Raw genomic sequence first — 18,994 nt, forward strand, 5'->3', positions numbered from 1 at the left:
GAATACCTCCAAAAAATTACAGGAACTGATAGAGGAGACTCTTAAATTTTAAAACCGATCCCAACTTCAATAATAGGGAAGCAACCCTCAAGACCAATATTGAAAAATATCAAATCAAATTATAAGACAGAAAACAAACATTTTATAAGGAATCTGGTGGACTTCAAGGAAAAGAGAGAATACACCTTTGTAGGAGATAATCTTAATCCTGTAGGTGACATCTCCTCCTCAGATTTTGATCAGATACTGAAACAAAAACTCCAGGGGCTAGACCCAAAGAGATAGGGAGACGTCATTCAAAAAGGGGATTTGCAGGAAAATGGCAAGGGATCGGATACAGGGGGAGACAATACCAACACAACATGGATGTGCCTCCTACACCATCCGCCCCCTTTTCCTCTACATCATCGGCATCCTTAGGGTCTTTTTTTCAGAGAACTACTCCCCTACTCCCTCCGGATGAGATTACTCATAAATCAAAAACAATAAACAATGGTCAACTTAATGTGGAAAATCATCAAATTATTAATCTATCCTGCCATGTCCTGTCAAAGGAAGAGATTTCAGTGTTGGCATTCGGATTGTCATTCGTACCAATGACAAAATTTGACCCTTTTCATTGGGTCAAGGATATCAATTTATTCCTCAGGAAATTTAAATGGAAGAAATTCTTCCGAAATAACGACAAACAAAAATGCCAACAGCTCGGTATTCCCTTGGACTCTCTACAGGATGTAAGAATCCTGGCCGGATTATCTGAAGAACATGAAGAGAGAAGGAAGATCCGGCACTGGAGACTTAATAAAATCCACGATAAGTTTTATTCACATAATTTCATGATAAAAAAATAAAGGGAAAAACAGACCCCCACGCCTGACGCGTTTCGAACCTTATACCAGGTTCTTCCTCAGAGACATGAAACAAAACAGTTCACAAAATGATTATAAACATTCCTAATAAGCAGAGGGACTCCACACATGTGTATAATCAAAGAGGCAGACAACTAAGCCCTCAAATCACTGGTGGAGTCACTCCCTTGCAAGAAGAAAGAAAAAAAAAAAAGGAAAAGACCAATACAACAATGGACAAGACATAGAATAAATAAAAACATGTGCAATACACACGTATAAATGCATAAATACATAGCAACTATCAAATGACAAACAGAAAAAGAAAAAAAAAAAAAAAACAAACCCCCCCCAAAAAAAAAAAAAAAAAAAAAAACAGCAAAAATCTCAGCACTCAATAGAAATACATAAGATCATTTCTATAATTTAGACCTTGCGGATATCGTGCATCAAGCGCAAGTATCCAGAAGGCTTCCCGACAGTGTAGTAAATGTTCCCAGTCACCCCCTCTGGGGGGTTTCAATACCCGTTCTATTCCCTTAACTTTAAGACTGTATAAATTACCCTTGTGTATTTCAAGGAAATGTTTGGACAAGCCAGACACATTCCTACGACTGGACATAGACTCTGGATTAGAAGCGGTGATGTGCTCACTTAGTCTCCTCTTCAGGCTGCGTGTGGTACAGCCAATGTAATATAAACTGCACAATGTGCACTCTGCCATATACACTAAGTGTGTGGTGTTACAATTCATGTAGGTTTTAATTTTGTAGGTTTGTTGTGTACTAAAATTAATAAATCTATCTGTAATATCCATATAGCGGCACAAACCACACAATTTTTCACCACACTTATAATTGCCCAAGTAATTTAACCACGTAGGTTTAGTGCAATCAGACAAATACAATGAGGGGGACAAAAAATGACTCAAATTTTAAGCTCTCTTTGGAACACACCTATGTCCACCAGCCAATATCTGCGATAAGACTGGATTTTTTTTTTTTTCTTTTTCTGTTTGTCATTTGATAGTTGCTATGTATTTATGCATTTATACGTGTGTATTGCACATGTTTTTATTTATTCTATGTCTTGTCCATTGTTGTATTGGTCTTTTCCTTTTTTTTTTTCTTTCTTCTTGCAAGGGAGTGACTCCACCAGTGATTTGAGGGCTTAGTTGTCTGCCTCTTTGATTATACACATGTGTGGAGTCCCTCTGCTGATTAGGAATGTTTATAATCATTTTGTGAACTGTTTTGTTTCATGTCTCTGAGGAAGAACCTGGTATAAAATTCGAAACGCGTCAGGCGTGGGAGTCTGTTTTCCCCTTTATGGTTTTATCATGAAATTATGTGAATAAAACTTATCGTGGATTTTATTAAGTCTCCAGTGCCGGATCTTCCTTCTCTCTTCATGTTTGCAACACATGGTGGTCAGCCATTTGATCCCTAGGCACGACCGGCTTACAGGACTATTTTGGTGAGCACAAATTTCCCTTTCCCCTTCCTAATTTTCTAAATTATCTGAAGAAGGCAGTAAAGGGATCGGTGAGGGTCCCCTCTCAGAACTCAGGTTAAAAAGCACTTGAATGCTTCCATCTGGTGAGTGCAACAGTATAGACATTTTCTCAAAAAATAGTAACAAATGAGATTAAAAAGATTAACCCTAGACTAAAGGGGCTTTTACACATAGCGATATCACTAGCAATATCGCTAAAGCGTCACCGATTTTGTGATGCAGCAGCGATATTGCTAGCCATATCGCTACATGTGATACTTACCTCCGACCGGCTCCCCCGCTGGCTATCGCTGATCACGCGAGATTGGCCTGGTCCATTTCTCGTCGTCGGCTTCCTGCTGGCGCCGACGAGCGACGCGTGGACGCGGGCGGAAGACGGACACCCTCGCTGCGTCTGAAAGGTAAGTGCGACCGCCGACCGCATCGCTAGTGAGATCTGCCTGTTTGCCAGCTCACTAGCGACCATTTAGCGATGCACCAGCGATCCTGACCGGGTCGTATCGTGGTTGGGATCGCTGGTGCATCGCTAAATTTAAAGGGGCCTTTAGATCACTGGCCCCTAATATGGCGAGAGACCAAATGGAAGCATTACATTCCCTGGAAAAGAATCATAATATCATTATAAAACCTTCAGACAAAGGGGAGAAATGTAATAATTATGGATGTTGAGAAATAACTCAAAATGTGTTCAGTGATTCTGTCAGACACTACCACCTATGAAGTTCTGAGAAGGGATCCCACACCCCAATATCAGACTGCCCTTGAAAACATTCTGAGCAAAGTACTAAGTAATCATCTCATCTCGAAAACAAATTCGATTATATGCTTCCAAAATACCCCACTCTGGCAACCTTCTATTCACTACCTAAGGAGCATAAAGGCTTCACCCCTCTAAAAGGGCGCCCAATTGCGTCAGCAATAGATGCCTTGAGCCAAAACTCGAATGTTTACCTAGATAAAATTCTCCGCCCTTTTGTGACAGCCCTACCTTCACATATCAGAGACATGACTGATTTACTGACTAAATTGGAAGATATATAACTAGAACCTGGGACTATCTTCGCATAGCAGCAGGAAGGCTCTGGCAGACACTGCGCTCTACTGAAGAGCAATGAACACTAGCTGCTCTCTGCGATGAACAGTCCCGGTGAGTATTTCAGATGCTGTACTCTGCTTGTAAGCAGCACATGACGTCCCTGCCATGCCCTGCTTACCAGTATTGAGCAGTTGCTGGCACCGGAGCAGGACACTGCGAGGGAGTGAAGGAAGGTTAAGTGTAATGGCTTGGTTTTTTTTTTTTTTTTTTTAAATCTTTCTGGGACCATGCATACCAGGATTGGGATCGGGCCAATCATACCAAGATAAGGATGAGACCATGCACACAAGGACCGGGATGGGGGCCAATCATACCAGGATAATAATGGGACCACGCATACCAGGAACGGGAAGGGACCATGCATACCAGAACTGGGATGGGGCCAGTCATACCAGGACCAGGATGGGTCAGTCATACCAGGATAAGGAAGGGACCATGCATATCAGCAACGGGATGGGGCCAATCAAACCAGACTTAGGATGGGACCAATCATACCAAGATAAAGATGGGACCATGTATACCAGGACTGGGATGGGGCCAATCATACCAGGATAAGGATAGGGACAATCATATCAGGACTGGGATGAGGCCATGCATACCAGGATAAGGATGGGACTATGCATACCAGGACTGAGATGGGGGACAATCTTACCAGGTTAAGGATGGGGTCCTGCATACCAGGATAGGGATGAGGGCGATCATTCCTGCCAGGATAAGGATGAGGGAGACCATTCCTACCAGGATTCGGATGAGGGAACCATATTTACCAGGATAGGGAATATTAAGTGCAGAATTAACCACATTTTTTACTAATTTCCTTCTCTAAAACCTAGGTGCGTCTTATAACCCGGTGCGTCTTATAGTCCAAAATATATGATATATGCATTGATATAGGTTGTGTGAGGGGCTGGATGATAATTTTTCATATGCGCCAATTGTGACTTGGCTCACTATATATCTCTACCTGATGTATACTATCATAATATACTAGGGGTTTACAACCCCCCTCATGTTATACCTAAAAACTGGTGCTATTGCATATTAAAGAGAGGGTCACACACATGGATAAGTCAAGCAAACCTACTATTGTGTGGTCACATTTGTGATTAGGACATCTGAATTATCCATCACATGTTTAATCGCCACAGTGTAAGCCTATCAAAGAGAGATTCATCTAGTATACAGTATACTATGCGAGCACATACGTATCTATCTGTATTACTGTACTCAGTACATACTCACACTGCTACATATAGCGTCAGGTTTCAGGAAATTTTGGTATAGCACTTAAGCACTTTAAACGGGTGTTGGTGGTGCTTTTTTTTTTTTTTTTTTTTTTAAGGGATCCCTATCAGGGTCAGTTAGGGCAAGCCAACGAGGAGCGGGGGCACCACAGCGATTTCACTTAGGGTGCCAACCTCCACTGGCAGAGGTAAGGGAATGGAGAATTAGCCTCTTTTCCCTAGATGTTTCTATTGCGAATGCTGACCAATTCTAATGACCTTGTGTTGATCCCCTCAGGATGTGTCTATAGAGACTGATGCTTTTTTTTAGAATTAATAAAAGGTATATTTTAGAGGGTTGTTTTCTTTTGGTTCAAAATAGTTTGCGTCCTAGGCCAAGGGTGAGATAGCTGTAGGCTTAACGATCCTTCTATCTAATGTGCATGGGGAACATAAAGGGAATGTGTCCTCAGAAAATGACCTTTTCACAATGGTCACTGAGGCCATTAGGCCACCCTATTCTTCAGCTGTGTGTAGAGGCGTTACCTGTCACTGTAATCCTCTGCCTCTGATAATAATGAACCTGATGAAAACTCTACCCGAATGAACAGGAAGTTAGAGTCTAAAAAAAAGCCCCTGTGGCCGGTGTGAAAATTGCGAGATTACAAATAGTTTTGTTTTTTTTGTCTTAGTAAAGATCGTAATATAATGAAAGAAAAAAAAAATGCAAAATTTATACATCTAACACAAAAATCCTGAATTAAACAATAGGTAATTTCCTGATGATTTACCCACTTTAACTAACGCCGAACAACATGCAAAAGGACCTTAGAAACAATCAAAAGTGTTTCTTAGGCTACTTTTACACGTTTTTTTTTTAGGCCCGTTTTTACGGGCCGTATTGCTGTGATTTTTGCGGTCTCCTGCAAAATCGGGCTGCAAAAAAACCTTCTCGGATTGCCGTTTTTCCCTGTTGTAACAAATTGCAGGGAAAGAACGGCGATCCGCAAATACGGTGTACCGCAAAAATAAGCTACCATTGTTTTTGCGGTACCATTGTTTTAAATGGATGCCGTGCCCATGAGCCGTGAAAAATAACGAGCAAGCTCGATATCTTTTCACGGCCGTATATACGGCCCTCATGGCCATACGATGTATTTTTGCGGGCCGTTTTTGTGGCCCCATAGAAATCTATTGGAGGTAACAAAAACGACCCGCAAAAACACGGCAAGGGTAAAAGCAGCCCTACTCTAGAAGACCTGCCCTTTATTACACAGGCAACCCATTGATATGAATGAGCATTGTGTAATGCAGGGAAATTAAAAACTTACTGCCAGGTTTCCTTAAAGGTTACAGCTGGGGGTTGCTGCATTATAGGGATTGTCCAAAGCTGCTAAAATCTTTCAAACAAAGCAATTCACTGATATTAGAGTAAAAAAAAAAAAAAAAAATGCTCTGAAAACGAAAAGTTCTGCAGTGTTTAAATGAGTTCCCATTACACTCTTAAAACCTTCTTTTGTGTATTGCTGGCCATACACGTTATGCTTTAATACCAGTCTGGGCACATAGCTGCATACATACATCAGGAAGGTCATGTGGCACCTATCTCCTCTTTCCCCATAGAGGACAACATGACTATCCGGCTGAGCAGAGCATTCGTCTGCATGCAGAAGTTTGCAATAATAACATAGCTGTCAGCCAGCCAAGAGTTCACAATTGTTGTGTAGACACTACAGTAAATGAGATGCGATACCTTCTCCAAGCGGTGGATATAATCCCTCTCCAGCCGCTCTTCTGCTTGTTTCAGGCCCAGTTCTTGGTCTGCTAGGTTGTCGTCCTCTGTAGATGTCCTGTCTGATGTCGCCGGCTCTGTGGTAGGACCGTTCTCTGTAAATTTACCAAAATCAGAGAAAAGGGTTAGCAAAATGGTCTTAGTAAGGAGATGTAAGGAGATGTAAAGTATCCAAGCACGGTAAATAATCCTGATGTTGGCCAAAAAAAAAAAACATCCAAGCAGTCATGACCCCCGAACTCATAAAGGGGGCCGACTGGTTGTTACGCCTGAACATCCTGAACACCACTAATGATGCTCTGCCTGAGGAGAAGGGACGAGTCAGAGGGTAGATCTGGTCATATAACATAGACAGCTGTCATCCAAACTATTGTCCAGATGACAGCTATCTCTCCCTAGTTCCCCATACACAGGAACGTTCATTTAACCACTCATTTACTCTTTGAGAGTCGCCAGAATCCTGGAGAACAAAAGGATCAAGTGTTGAAATTCCAACAGCTGAACCTCCTCTTCCGCGACATCACCTGTCGGGGACATCTTCTGTAGGGGGTTAAGGGGAGTCAGGAGGTCCATATACTAGCTAGAAGGTTGGTTGACTTTTATCTAATGCGTGTGGGGTTACTATAGTGGCTACTTACATCTGCTAATCCTAAGCGAATGTGATCTTACCTTCAGGGATCCATGGCTGTGCCAGGGATCTGAGAAGATAAGAGACTACCGACCTGACTGATGGACCGGAGTCTCATGAATTGATCCGCCAAATTCCACTTGTAAGCACCGTCTGAAGTTGGATCCAGCCAGCTTTGTCTTCTCTGGTGTCACAGAAGCAAAGCGTCCTGTGCTTCAAGCATTGAAGAGCACACAGTTCAGGCCAGCGGCATGACAATCCACTGGTCCAAACTGTAACTCATGCAGGAGCACACTGCTCCCCAGCAAGCAGGAAGCTGGTAGACTGGGGGCAGTGTACTTCTGCAGACAAAGCCCCATCCAAAGGGAACAGTCCACATTCTGCACTAATTACATTGAGCTGGATGTTGTCACCTCTCCCCAAATGTGCAAGTAAGTTCTGGCACGCTCACCTGGTGGGTTTACTGCAGCGGATGTCTGCGGATCTCCAGGTGACCTCTGATGTACAGTCTCTGAGCGGGCACGTTCTGCATTAGTTTCTGAAGAGCCCTTGGGACGAGCAGTGTCCCGAATCCCAATGGCGTCTCCAGCATCTTTGGATTTTGGACCGCTTTGCTCTTGCTTGTTTGCTCGGGATGATTTACAGCTTCCTGCTAGCAGAGGAGATGACCTCTTAGCTCTTGTGTGACCCAAGTCTTGGAGGCCCGGTCCCAAGTCTCCTGTCTTACTAGTGCAATTAGTTGAGTTCTCTTTACAGATCTGTGCATCGTCCACGATCACCCCACAGGGCTCTGCCGATTTACCCTTCTTCACAATAATTGTAGAGTTTCCATCATTATCTCTCACTGGTTTACCATCCCCCCGATGCTTATGCTTCTGGTTGTTGAACACACGCACGCGGCCAGTGCGGGCTAGTGGTTTCCTTGACTCATGGTTCACAGGTTTGGAGAGACCATCCATTATTCCACAATTATTCTCACACCATTGGATAACTCACTGCAGGGGTTTCAGACCTCCACGTCAGATGAGGGCACTGATGCTCTGCCTGAAGACAGGAGATCAATCAATTTACATTATCATGACCCAATCATATCAATCACGATTAAGCAAAGCAATGGAAAGCTTTAATTCTTCACCAAAAAAAGAGCTTACACTTCAGAATATACAGGTGCATCTCACAACATTAGAATATCATCAAAAAGTTACGAGAATATTTAGAATTGAGAGTCCTCAGTGGTTGATACATTTTAATGGCTAACTGAAAAGATGGTAACAAATTGCAGCTTTCGAGACTACGCAGGTCTCTTTGTCAGGCTAACTAATACAAAATCTGAAGGATAACATATTTGTCTAGCCTGATGAAGAGACCTGCGTAGTCTCGAAAGCTTGCAATGTGTTACCATCTTTTCAGTTATCCATTAAAAAGGTATCAACCACTGAGGACGCTCAATTCTATATATTCTTCTATCTACTGGCTAACACGGTACAAAGATATACATCTTTCCTGTATCAAAAAGTTACGGTAATTTATTTCAGTTCTTCAATACAAAAAGTGAAACTCATATAGAGTCATTACAGAGTGATCTATTTCATGTGTTTATTTCTGTTTGGGTGTGTGCACACGTGTTTTTTCCGCGTTTAAGCGTTTTTACCAGCAAAAACGCTTAAAAAACACTTACAAGAAGCATCCCATTCATTTTAACGAATTCTGCACTTTTTGTGCATATTGATGCGTTTTTTTTTTCCGCGAAAAAATGCATCGCAGTAAAAAAGGCAGCATGCTCATTAATTTCGCAGAAAAATCCGCAATTATAACTATTTTCTATGAGACTGGGGACGCTCCGGAAAAAAACGCATTAAAAAACACGCGTTTTCAGGGAAGAAGTCCGGTTTTCAGTCAGGAATTTTCTGCATACGTGTGCACATACCCTTACTGTTGATGATTATTATGGCTAATAGCCAATGAAAACTCAAAAGTCATCATCTCAATAAATTAGAATACTTTATAACACCAGCTTGAAAAAATTATTTTAAAATTCGAAATGTTGGCCTACTGAAAGGTTTTCATAAAACACAGTGGACCTACACCAGCAGATGACATGGCTCCCCGGGACAAACCATCACTAATTGTGGAAACATCACACTAGACCTCCAGCAGCTTGGATTGTGGCCTCTCCACTCTTCCTCCAGACTCTGGGACCTTGATTTCCAAGGTCTAGTGTGAAGTATCCACAATCAATAATGGTTTGGGGAGTCATGTCATCTGTGTTTTATCAAGACCAAAGTCAGCGCAGCCGTCTACCAGGAAATTTTAGAGCACTTCATTCTTCCCTCTGCCGACAAACTTATTGGAGATGGAAATGTCATTCTCCAGCAGGACTTGGCACCTGTGCACACTGCCAAAAGTACCAATACCTGGTTTACAAACAACAGTATCCCTGTGCTTGATTGGCAGCAAACTCACCTGACCTTAACCCCATAGAGAATCTAAGGGGTATTGTCAAGAGGAAGATGAGCGACACCAAACCCAACAATGCAGACGAGCTGAAGGCTGCTATCAAAGCAACCTGGGCTTCCATAACCCCTCAGCAGTGCCACAGGCTGATCGCCTCCATGCCACGCTGCATTGATGCAGTAATTGATGCAAAAGGAGCCCCGACCAAGTATTGAGTGCATTTACTGAACATACATTTCAGTTGGCCAACATTTCGGACTTTAAAATTATTTTTCAAGCTGATGTTATAAAGTATTCTAATTTACTGAGATAATGACTTTTGGGTTTTCATTGGCTGTAAGCCATAATCATCAACATTAACAGAAATAAACACGTGAAATAGATCACTCTGTGTGTAATGGCTCTATATGAGTTTCATTTTTTGTGTGAAAGAACTGAAATAAACTACCTTTTTGATGATATTCTAATTTTGTGAGATGCACCTTGGTATGTACATTAGTGATGAGCGTACATTCTAGGATAAGGTGTTATCTGAGCATGCTCATGTCCTAACCAAGTGACCTCGGCGTGCTCGAATAATATGTTAGGACCCTGCGGCTGCATGTCTCGTGGCTGTTCAACAGCCACAACACATGCAGGGATTGCGTAACAAACAGGCAATTGGGTCCCCATACACTTACATTATGCAGCATAATTTAACAATCTTTGCCTGCGCAACTTGGGTAACAGCTAAAGTCATCATGTAGCCCCAGCCTTAAAGGATGAGGCATGTTGGGATTCAACATGCCCAATTCTCTGCACCAACATTCGCTGTAGGGGAAAGAGTTGGGACACCCCCTAGACACATTAATAAACAAACACTGCTCAATAATACCATGTGTAAGGATTTATTGGTGAGGTGTATTACAATTCATATTAGGTGTAGATTTCAATTTCTGAAAAAAATATGCGCCAAAGTTATTAAGACGACTGCGCCACGTAAAAAATGTGCCAAAATCTACTCCAATATACTGTGATTTAAAAGGGCTATCTGGCGTCAACTAGGGCCACTCACGTGCTCATCAAAAGTGATGGCGCTACAACTTGCACACCTGTAGAGAGACAGAACCTTATTTAAAGGGAACCTGTCACCAGGTTTTTGCTACCCCAGTAAATGACACAATGCTGGAATCAGGGTCTCTGTCTCTACATTATGCTGCTCTCAGATTAGGAGGCACAAACCTGCTCACAGATTTACTTTAGTGGAAAAAGTAGTCCAATTAAACTGACACACCCACAGTGCACTTCCAGACTGATTTGCATATGGCGTCTGAGAGAAAGATTTAATGACTGGCACATTGGAGGGCAACACAAAACTGTCTTTTTTTTTTTTTTGGGGGGGGAGACAAGTATCCAGTATTCAGACTCCTTTAAATTTTTCACTCTGTTTCATTGCAGCCATTTGATAAATTTAATTTTTTTTCCTCATTATTGTACACTGCGCACCCCATCTTCACTGAAAAAAATTTGTAGAAATTTTTGCTAATATATTAAAAAAGAAAAGCTGAAATATCACATGGTCATAAGTATTCAAACCCTTTGCTCAGGCACTCATATTTAAGTCACATGTTGTCCTTTTCCTTGTGATCCTCCTTGAGATGGTTCTACTCCTTCATTGGAGTCCAGTTGTGTTTAATTAAACTGATAGGACTTGATTGGTAAAGGTGCACACCTGTCTGTATAAGACCTCACAGTTCACAGTGCATGTCAGACCAAATGAGAATCGCGAGGTCAAAGGAACTGGCCGAGGAGCTCAGAGACAGACTTGTGGCAAGGCACAGATCTGGCCAAGGTTACAGAAGAATTTCTGCAGTACTCAAGGTTCCTAAGAGCACAGTGGCCTCCATAATCCTTAAATGGAAGAAGTTTGGGACCACCAGAAGTCTTCCTAGACCTGGCCATCCAGCCAAACTGAGCAATCGTGGGAGAAGAGCCTTGGTGAGAGAGGGAAATGCTAAGCGGTTTGTGTGGAGAATACCAGTCACTGCTCATCACCTGCCCAATACAATCCCAACAGTCAAACATGGTGGTGGCAGCATCAAGCTATAGGGATGTTTTTCAGCTGCAGGGACAGGATGACTGGTTGCAATTGAAGGAAACATGAATGCGGCCAAGTACAGAGATATCCTGGATGAAAACCTCTTCCAGAGTGCTCTGGACCTCAGACTTGGCTGTAGGTTCACCTTTCAACAAGACAATGACCCTAAGCACACAGCTAAAATAACAAAGGAGTGGCTTCAGAACAACTCTATGACCATTCTTGACTGGCCCAGCTAGAGCCCTGACCTAAACCCAACAGAGCATCTCTGGAGAGACCTGAAAATGGCTGTCCACCAACGTTCACCATCCAACCTGACGGAACTGGAGAGGATCTGCAAGGAAGAATGTCAGAGGATCCCCAAATCCAGGTGTGAAAAACTTGTTGCCTCATTCCCAAGAAGACTCATGGCTGTACTAGTTCAAAAGGTGATTCTACTCAACAGTGAGCAAAGGGTCTGAATACTTATGACCATGTGATATTTAGTTTTTTATTTTTTTAATAAATTTGCAAAAATTTCTACATTTCTGTTTTTTCAGTCAAGATGGGGTGCAGAGTGTACATTACAGTAATGAGAAAAAAAATGAACTTTTTTGAATTTATCAAATAGCTGCAATGAAACATGAGTGAAAATTGTAAAGGGGTCTGAATACTTTCCGTACCCACTGTATGTTCCAAATGTGATTTCCGTGCCGAAAATCGGCTGCATAACGAGTAAGCATTGAGGATGAGATTTTACGTAATCTCATCTACAGAAGAAATTCAGTCGCTGCTGATCTAGAAACGTTTTCACAACAAAATCTGCACAATACAATGCAGATTGTACGGCTGCGGATTTTATTTCTGTGTGCATATATAACCTAAAGAGACAAAGTCGGGCGCTGACAAAATAAACTGGCGTGATCGCTTCTTGTAGATTAAAACCTTTAATTAACATGCTCAGATAGCATTGTGTTTCGGTGCAGATTCCGCACCTTCCTCGGATACTCTATGGATTTGTAAGAAAGTTAACTAAAATAAAAAAAAAGCTGAAAATTAAATTAAAAACGTACAATAACTTTGTGATTTAACAGCCGTCGTTGCAGAGGACCAGGGTGGAAAAACACTGTGACACACACACAGCCTCCTCTATCAGCTGGTGACAACTCATGTGACAGAAATGAAACTCAACTCTACAAACTGCAGACGATGTGAAACCACCGAGCTTCCGGAATCTTACCTTCAGGCCTTTCTTCATGGAAAAAATTCTACTTATATTCACGGACAGATTATGCTTTGCACGGCACAGTTTTTTTTTCAGCTTCAATTTTATTTTTTTTCGCAAATTTACAAAAGATTTCACAAATTCTGAAGCAATTCTGTAACCTATAGGGCAGACCCCCCCAACCACGTGTATTGTACTTTGCTTTTTTCCCTTAAAGGGAATCTGTCACCTATTTTTCACCTATCAGCTGCGGCCACCGCCATCAGGGGCTTATCTACAGCATTCTGTAATACTGTAGATAAGCCCCCGATGTAAACTGAAAGAGAAGAAAAACGAGTTAGATTATACCCACCCAGGGGCGGTCCAGGTCCGGAGGTAGTCGTGGTCCGGTCCGGCGCCTCCCATCTTGCAGCAATGACGTCCTCTTCATTCCTGCCCGCCGCGGCTCCGGCAGAGGTCCGGCGCTTGCGTACTGCAGTACTCTGCTCTCTATAGGGCAGAGCAGTACGCCTGCGCCGGAGACGCGACGAGCAGGAATGAAGAGGACATCATCTCTGCAAGATGGGAGGCGCTGGACCGGACCGCGACTCCCTCCGGACCCGAACAAGACCCGGACCGCCCCTGGGTGAGTATAATCTAACTCCTTTTTCTTATCTTTCAGGTTACATCGGGGGCTTATCTACAGCATTACAGAATGCTGTAAATAAGCCCCTGATGGCAGGGGCCGCAGCTGATAGGCGAAAAATAGGGTGACAGATTCCCTTTAATAGTTTGCATAAAATGAATGCAGGACTTGTTGTTTGACAATTGCTAGGCAGACAGAGGTGGCAGAATACTTTCTTATGAATGCCAAGAGCGACATCTCTTCTTTTTGGGCACCCTCCACGAGCTAGATTGGATAGTCGCTCTGGCCACAGTTCTTCTGAATACTTGCCATGTGATACTACATTTTGAAAGAAAAAAGGAATAAAGCCAGCTCAGCTGTAGGCATGTGTTGTGGGAAGCAGTCATCACGTAATAGTCAAGACAAAATAAGAGGAAAAAGGTCCAGCTTCACAAAAAGTCCGATTTATTGTGTTAAAATGTAATCCAGAAAAACTAAATGATCACATGAGTAACATATAGGCAACGCGTTTCGAACAATAGCTTGATCTTTTCCAAAGCTATTTCCTATGAGTGTTACTAAAATTTATACCCATTACACCCAATAAGATCAAATACAAATCACATGGTGTGTGAAAAGAAAAAAAGGGGGAGAAGAAAAAATATATCCGCATATGACTGACCGCATATGATTTCATTTTTGGACTTAACATTAAAAGGTGTTGAAGGTGCTGTAATCAGCACACCTACATTTTGCAAACCACTTTCTGGTAAGAGTATATTGCGTGCTTCCAGCAGCCACCCTGGTCATACTGTCATATCGGTACCTGTGGGTGAGCTTACTAGAATCACCTGAAACCGCAATGATGATAAAGTTTTGAAAAAGGAAATTGATTTATGTTGTGACAAACTCAGGAAGACAGGTTATTCTAATTGGTGTCTTGATAGAGCTAAAAAAAATTGTGCATAAAAAGAACCGGCGTGATATGTCAGCGCCTAGAGCACACAATAATGATAATAAAAATCATGATGAAATTGTTTGCTCTTTTCAATATAGTCCTCAGTTTAGCACCATTAAATCTCTCTTTTTTAAAACATTTACCAATTTTATTTGAGGACGATATTTTATCTAACATTCTGTCCAATGGTTGTCAGGTGGTAGCAAAAAAAAAAAAGCCAACACACCCTGTCTGATATGTTGTCACCAAGTTTTTTTTGGCTCTAAAACTGGAGTGCATACCTGGTTACACTATTGCGGTTTTTACCACTGTGGTACACATAAATGTAGAACGTGTGCACATTCGAATATCGCACATTTCGTTTGTGATAGTGCTAATTTAAAGGAACATAAAATAAAACAACACATTAATTGTAACAGTAAAAATGTAATTTATTTAATCACATGCTTGAAATGTAATCTAAAATATGTGGGCTGCACGTCTCGTAGGCTTAAAATCCGCATATCTAAGCATATAACCGATATCTTGTCTCCTTCCGGTGTAAATCGATCAATCTTCTTCTGCATCCAGACACTTCATCTCTCAGCATCAAAGAAGTATTGAATTTTTTCAAGTTACTGGCATTGAACGATTGACGCAAAATGTGAGAGGTGGAGACTCTAAAAAATGTCTCATGACACGTGAAGCGTACTGGATATTTTATTTGAATACATGTTTTCCTAATGGACTAAATGATAGAAAAGGGATTATGTTCCATTATTAATGATTAATATATGTATATATTTATATGCAATTTTGTATTATCGTTATTGTTGGTTTTGTTTGCCTCTTTTTGTATTTTGGGTTTTCCTTTTCTTTTTATATTTTTTCTTCCTTCTTCCCCTTTTTTTTTTCTTTTCACACACCATGTGATTTGTATTTGATCTTATTGGGTGTAACGGGTATAAATTGTAGTAAGACTCATAGAAAGTAGCTTTGAAAAAGAACAAGCTATTGTTCGAAACGCGTTGCCTATATGTTACTCATGTGATCTTTTCGTTTTTCTGGATTACATTTTAACACATTAAATCAGACTTTTTGTGAAGCTGGACCTTTTTCCTCTTATTTTGTCAATACTACATTTTCTCTGTAGCCACAATTCTAGCTGTTAGAGGCTACCATAATGGTGCACACACATTAAATGTATATAACAAAACATTTGTATTCACTTTTGTGTGTATTGGAACACCACACACAAAAAAAAAAAAGAAAAAAAAGGCAAACTGGAAATAATTTCACACAAAACCCCCCAAAATGGGATGGATAAAATTGCTTGCACCGTTCCAAAATAGTGGAGTAAACAACTTTATTTGAAGCATGTGATGCTCATTCAGACTAGTTTGTGGCAAGTAACAAGTGTGGACAACATGAAAATAAAGGTACTGTCCCACTTAGCGATGCACCAGCGATATGACGCGGTCAGGATCGCTGGTGCATCGCTAAGTGGTCGCTAGTGAGCTGCCACACAGGCAGATCTCACTAGCGACATCGCTGGGGACGGGGGACGCTACTTACCTGTGTCACACCAAGCGATCCTGCGTCCTCCCGCCCGGCTCCACGCGTCGCTCGTCGTCACAGCAGGAAGCGCCGCAGGAAGCTGACGACGAGAAACAGTCCAGCCTGTTCTCGCGCGATCAGCGATGACCAGCAGGGGAGTGGGTTGTAGGTAAGTATCACACATAGCGATATCACAAGCAATATCGCTATAACGTCACAAGTTATAGCGATATTGCTAGCGATATCTCTTAGTGTGACATGCCCTTAACACCTGAAATCAGATAAAAAGGGGAGAAGTTGACTTTGCATTGTGTATCTGTCTGTGCCAAACTATGAAAGGAGAACAAACAGAGCAGAAGAAAACTGTGTGAGGATTTGAAAACCAAAACAGTTGATCAACAATCTCCACAGAAATTCAAGCTGACCTGCAGGCACAGGGTTCATCAGTGTCAGTGCGAACTATCTGTCTACATGTGTAATTTAAGTGAAGTGCTATAGCCGGAGACCCAGGAGGACTCCCCTGCTGACACACAGACATAAAAAAGCAAGACTGCAGTTTGCAAAAATGTACATGAGTAAAGGGGGCTTTACACATAGCGATATCGCTAGCAATATCGCTAAAGCGTCACCGATTTTGTGATACCACTTGTGATATTGCTAGCAATATCGCTACATGTGATACTTACTCCGACCGGCTCCCCTGCTGGTTATCGCTGATCGCGCGAGATCGGCCTGGTCCATTTCTCGTCGTCGGCTTCCTGCTGGCGCCGACGAGCGAGCCATGGACACAGGCGGGAGGATGTCTTCATCGCCGCGTCTGAAAGGTAAGTGCGACTGCCGACGCATCGCTGGTGAGATCTGCCTGTTTGGCAGCTCACTAGCGACCATTTAGCGATGCACCAGCGATCCTGACCGGGTTGTATCGTGGTCGGGATCACTGGTGCATCGCTAAATGTAAAGGGGCCTTAAGCCAAAATCCTTCTAGGAAAGTGTCTTGTGGACAGGTGAGACCAAGATAGAGATGTTTGATAAAGCACATCATTCTACTGTTAACCAAAAACAGAATGAGGCCTACAAAAAAATAAAAAAACATAGTACCTACAGTCAAATATGGTTGAGGTTCAAAGATGTTTTGGGGTCATTTTTCTGCCAGTGGGTGCCTTGATTGTGTGCATGTAATCATGAAATCTGAAGATTGCCAAAGGATTTTGGGCTGTAATGTAGTGCCCAAGATCAGGTGAGAAAGCTGGGTTTGCGTCCTAGGTCATGGGTCTTCCAGCAGGAAAATTATCCCAAACATACTTCAAAAAGCCCCCAGAAATGGATGGAAACAAAGCACTGGAAAATTCTGAAAAGGTCAGCAATGAGTCCAGATCTAAATCTCCATTGAACAGCTGTGGAGAGATCTTAAAGCGGTACTACAGGGAGATCCTTATTGCTGCCAGCCCCTTGATAATCTCCTTCCATTCAGTCCGATATCAGGGGGCTGTCCTGCTCCTGCCAGTTCCCTAATAATATCTGCTTGTATTCAGATTTTTGTGTTGTTTCAATACACACAAAGGAAATAAACAGGTGTATAACAAAACGTGTGTAATTGTAATAATTTTCTGGGAGAAATACTTCATTGTCTGAAACAATTTCCATATGTGACCCATCCAGAGGAAAAGTAATCAATAGATTCTGCCTGGACAACCTCTTTAATACGACAGCCACTGCTCTCACAGACGGCCACCAGAACGTTTATGGCTGAACCAAAGTAAATATGGAGCGAGAGCGAATGGAGTCTTTACTGACCTTCCAACCGTCAAGGGGCTGCATGGTGCCAATACACGTAAAGTCCATAACTAGTCTGGAGTCAATCATATATTTTTTTTTTTTAAATTTATGATTACATAATTGTGTTTTATGACCACAGCCTTGTCCCCTCTGCCAGACATTCCTCTGTAATGAAGAATACACAATCCCAAACACTTGGCTGCTGATTATTATTATTATTATTTATTATTATAGCGCCATTTATTCCATGGCGCTTTACATGTGAGGTGGGGTATACATAATACATACAAGTACAGTAATCTTAAACAATACAAGTCACGACTGGTAGAGGAGAGAGGACCCTGCCCGCGAGGGCTCACAATCTACAAAGGGACGGGTGAGGATACAGTAGGTGAGGGTAGAGCTGGTCGTGCAGCGGTTTGGTGGATCGGTGGTTACTGCAAGTTGTAGACTTGTCGGAAGAGGTAGGTCTTCAAGTTCTTTTTGAAGGTTTCCATGGTAGGCGAGAGTCTGATATGTTGTGGTAGAGAGTTCCAGAGTAGAGGGGATGCGCGGGAGAAATCTTGTATGCGATTGTGGGAAGAGGAGATAAGAGGGGAGTACAGAAGGAGATCTTGTGAGGATCGGAGGTTTCATGCAGGTAAGTACCGGGAGACTAGGTCACAGATGTACGGAGGACTCATGTTGTGGATGGCTTTGTATGTCATGGTTACAGTTTTGAACTGGAGTCTTTGGGTAATGGGGAGCCAGGGCAGGGATTGACAGAGGGGAGAGGCCGGGGAATAGCGGGGGGACAGGTGGATTAGTCGGGCAGCAGAGTTAAGAATAGATTGGAGGGGTGCGAGAGTGTTAGAGGGGAGGCCACAGAGCAGGAGGTTGCAGTAGTCAAGGTGGGAGATGATGAGGGCATGGACTAGGGTTTTTGCAGATTCTTGGTTGAGGAATGTACGGATCCGTGAAATATTTTTGAGATGAAGTTGGCAGGAAGCGGAAAGGGTTTGGATATGTGGTTTGAAAGAGAGATCAGTGTCAAGGATAACCCCGAGGCAGCGAGCTTGTGGGACTGGAGAGAGTGGGCAGCCGTTTACTTTAATGGATAAGTCCGTTGGGGGGGGGGGGGGGGTCACGTGAGATGGGCGAAAGATGATTAATTGTGTTTTGTCCATATTAAGTTTTAGAAATCTAGCGGAGAAGTATGAAATAGCAGACAGACATTGAGGGATTCTGTTTAGTAGGGAGGTGATATCTGGTCCAGAGATGTAGATCTGTGTGTCATCAGCATA

At 42.4% G+C, this 18,994-nt stretch overlaps 1 protein-coding gene across 2 annotated transcripts in view; it reads right to left on the minus strand.

Moving 5' to 3' along the window:
- The window catches only part of TUT4 (terminal uridylyl transferase 4), a 145,276-nt gene that overhangs the window by 118,924 nt on the left and 7,358 nt on the right, over positions 1 to 18,994 (minus strand). For both annotated transcript variants that reach the window (XR_012227454.1, XM_073563741.1), the window contains exons 2-3: positions 7,554 to 8,146; positions 6,436 to 6,569 (exon numbers count right to left, since the gene is read on the minus strand). Coding sequence is in view for 1 of the 2 variants with exons in the window: in XM_073563741.1 (XP_073419842.1) it covers positions 6,436 to 6,569; positions 7,554 to 8,061 (642 nt within the window). In the remaining variant the exon portion in view is untranslated. The remainder of the gene's footprint in view (positions 1 to 6,435; positions 6,570 to 7,553; positions 8,147 to 18,994) is intronic.

The sequence above is a fragment of the Dendrobates tinctorius genome, unplaced genomic scaffold (genome assembly GCF_039654945.1).
Source record: "Dendrobates tinctorius isolate UK_male_01 unplaced genomic scaffold, ASM3965494v1 ptg000396l, whole genome shotgun sequence".
Classification (NCBI taxonomy): Eukaryota; Metazoa; Chordata; class Amphibia; order Anura; family Dendrobatidae; genus Dendrobates; species Dendrobates tinctorius.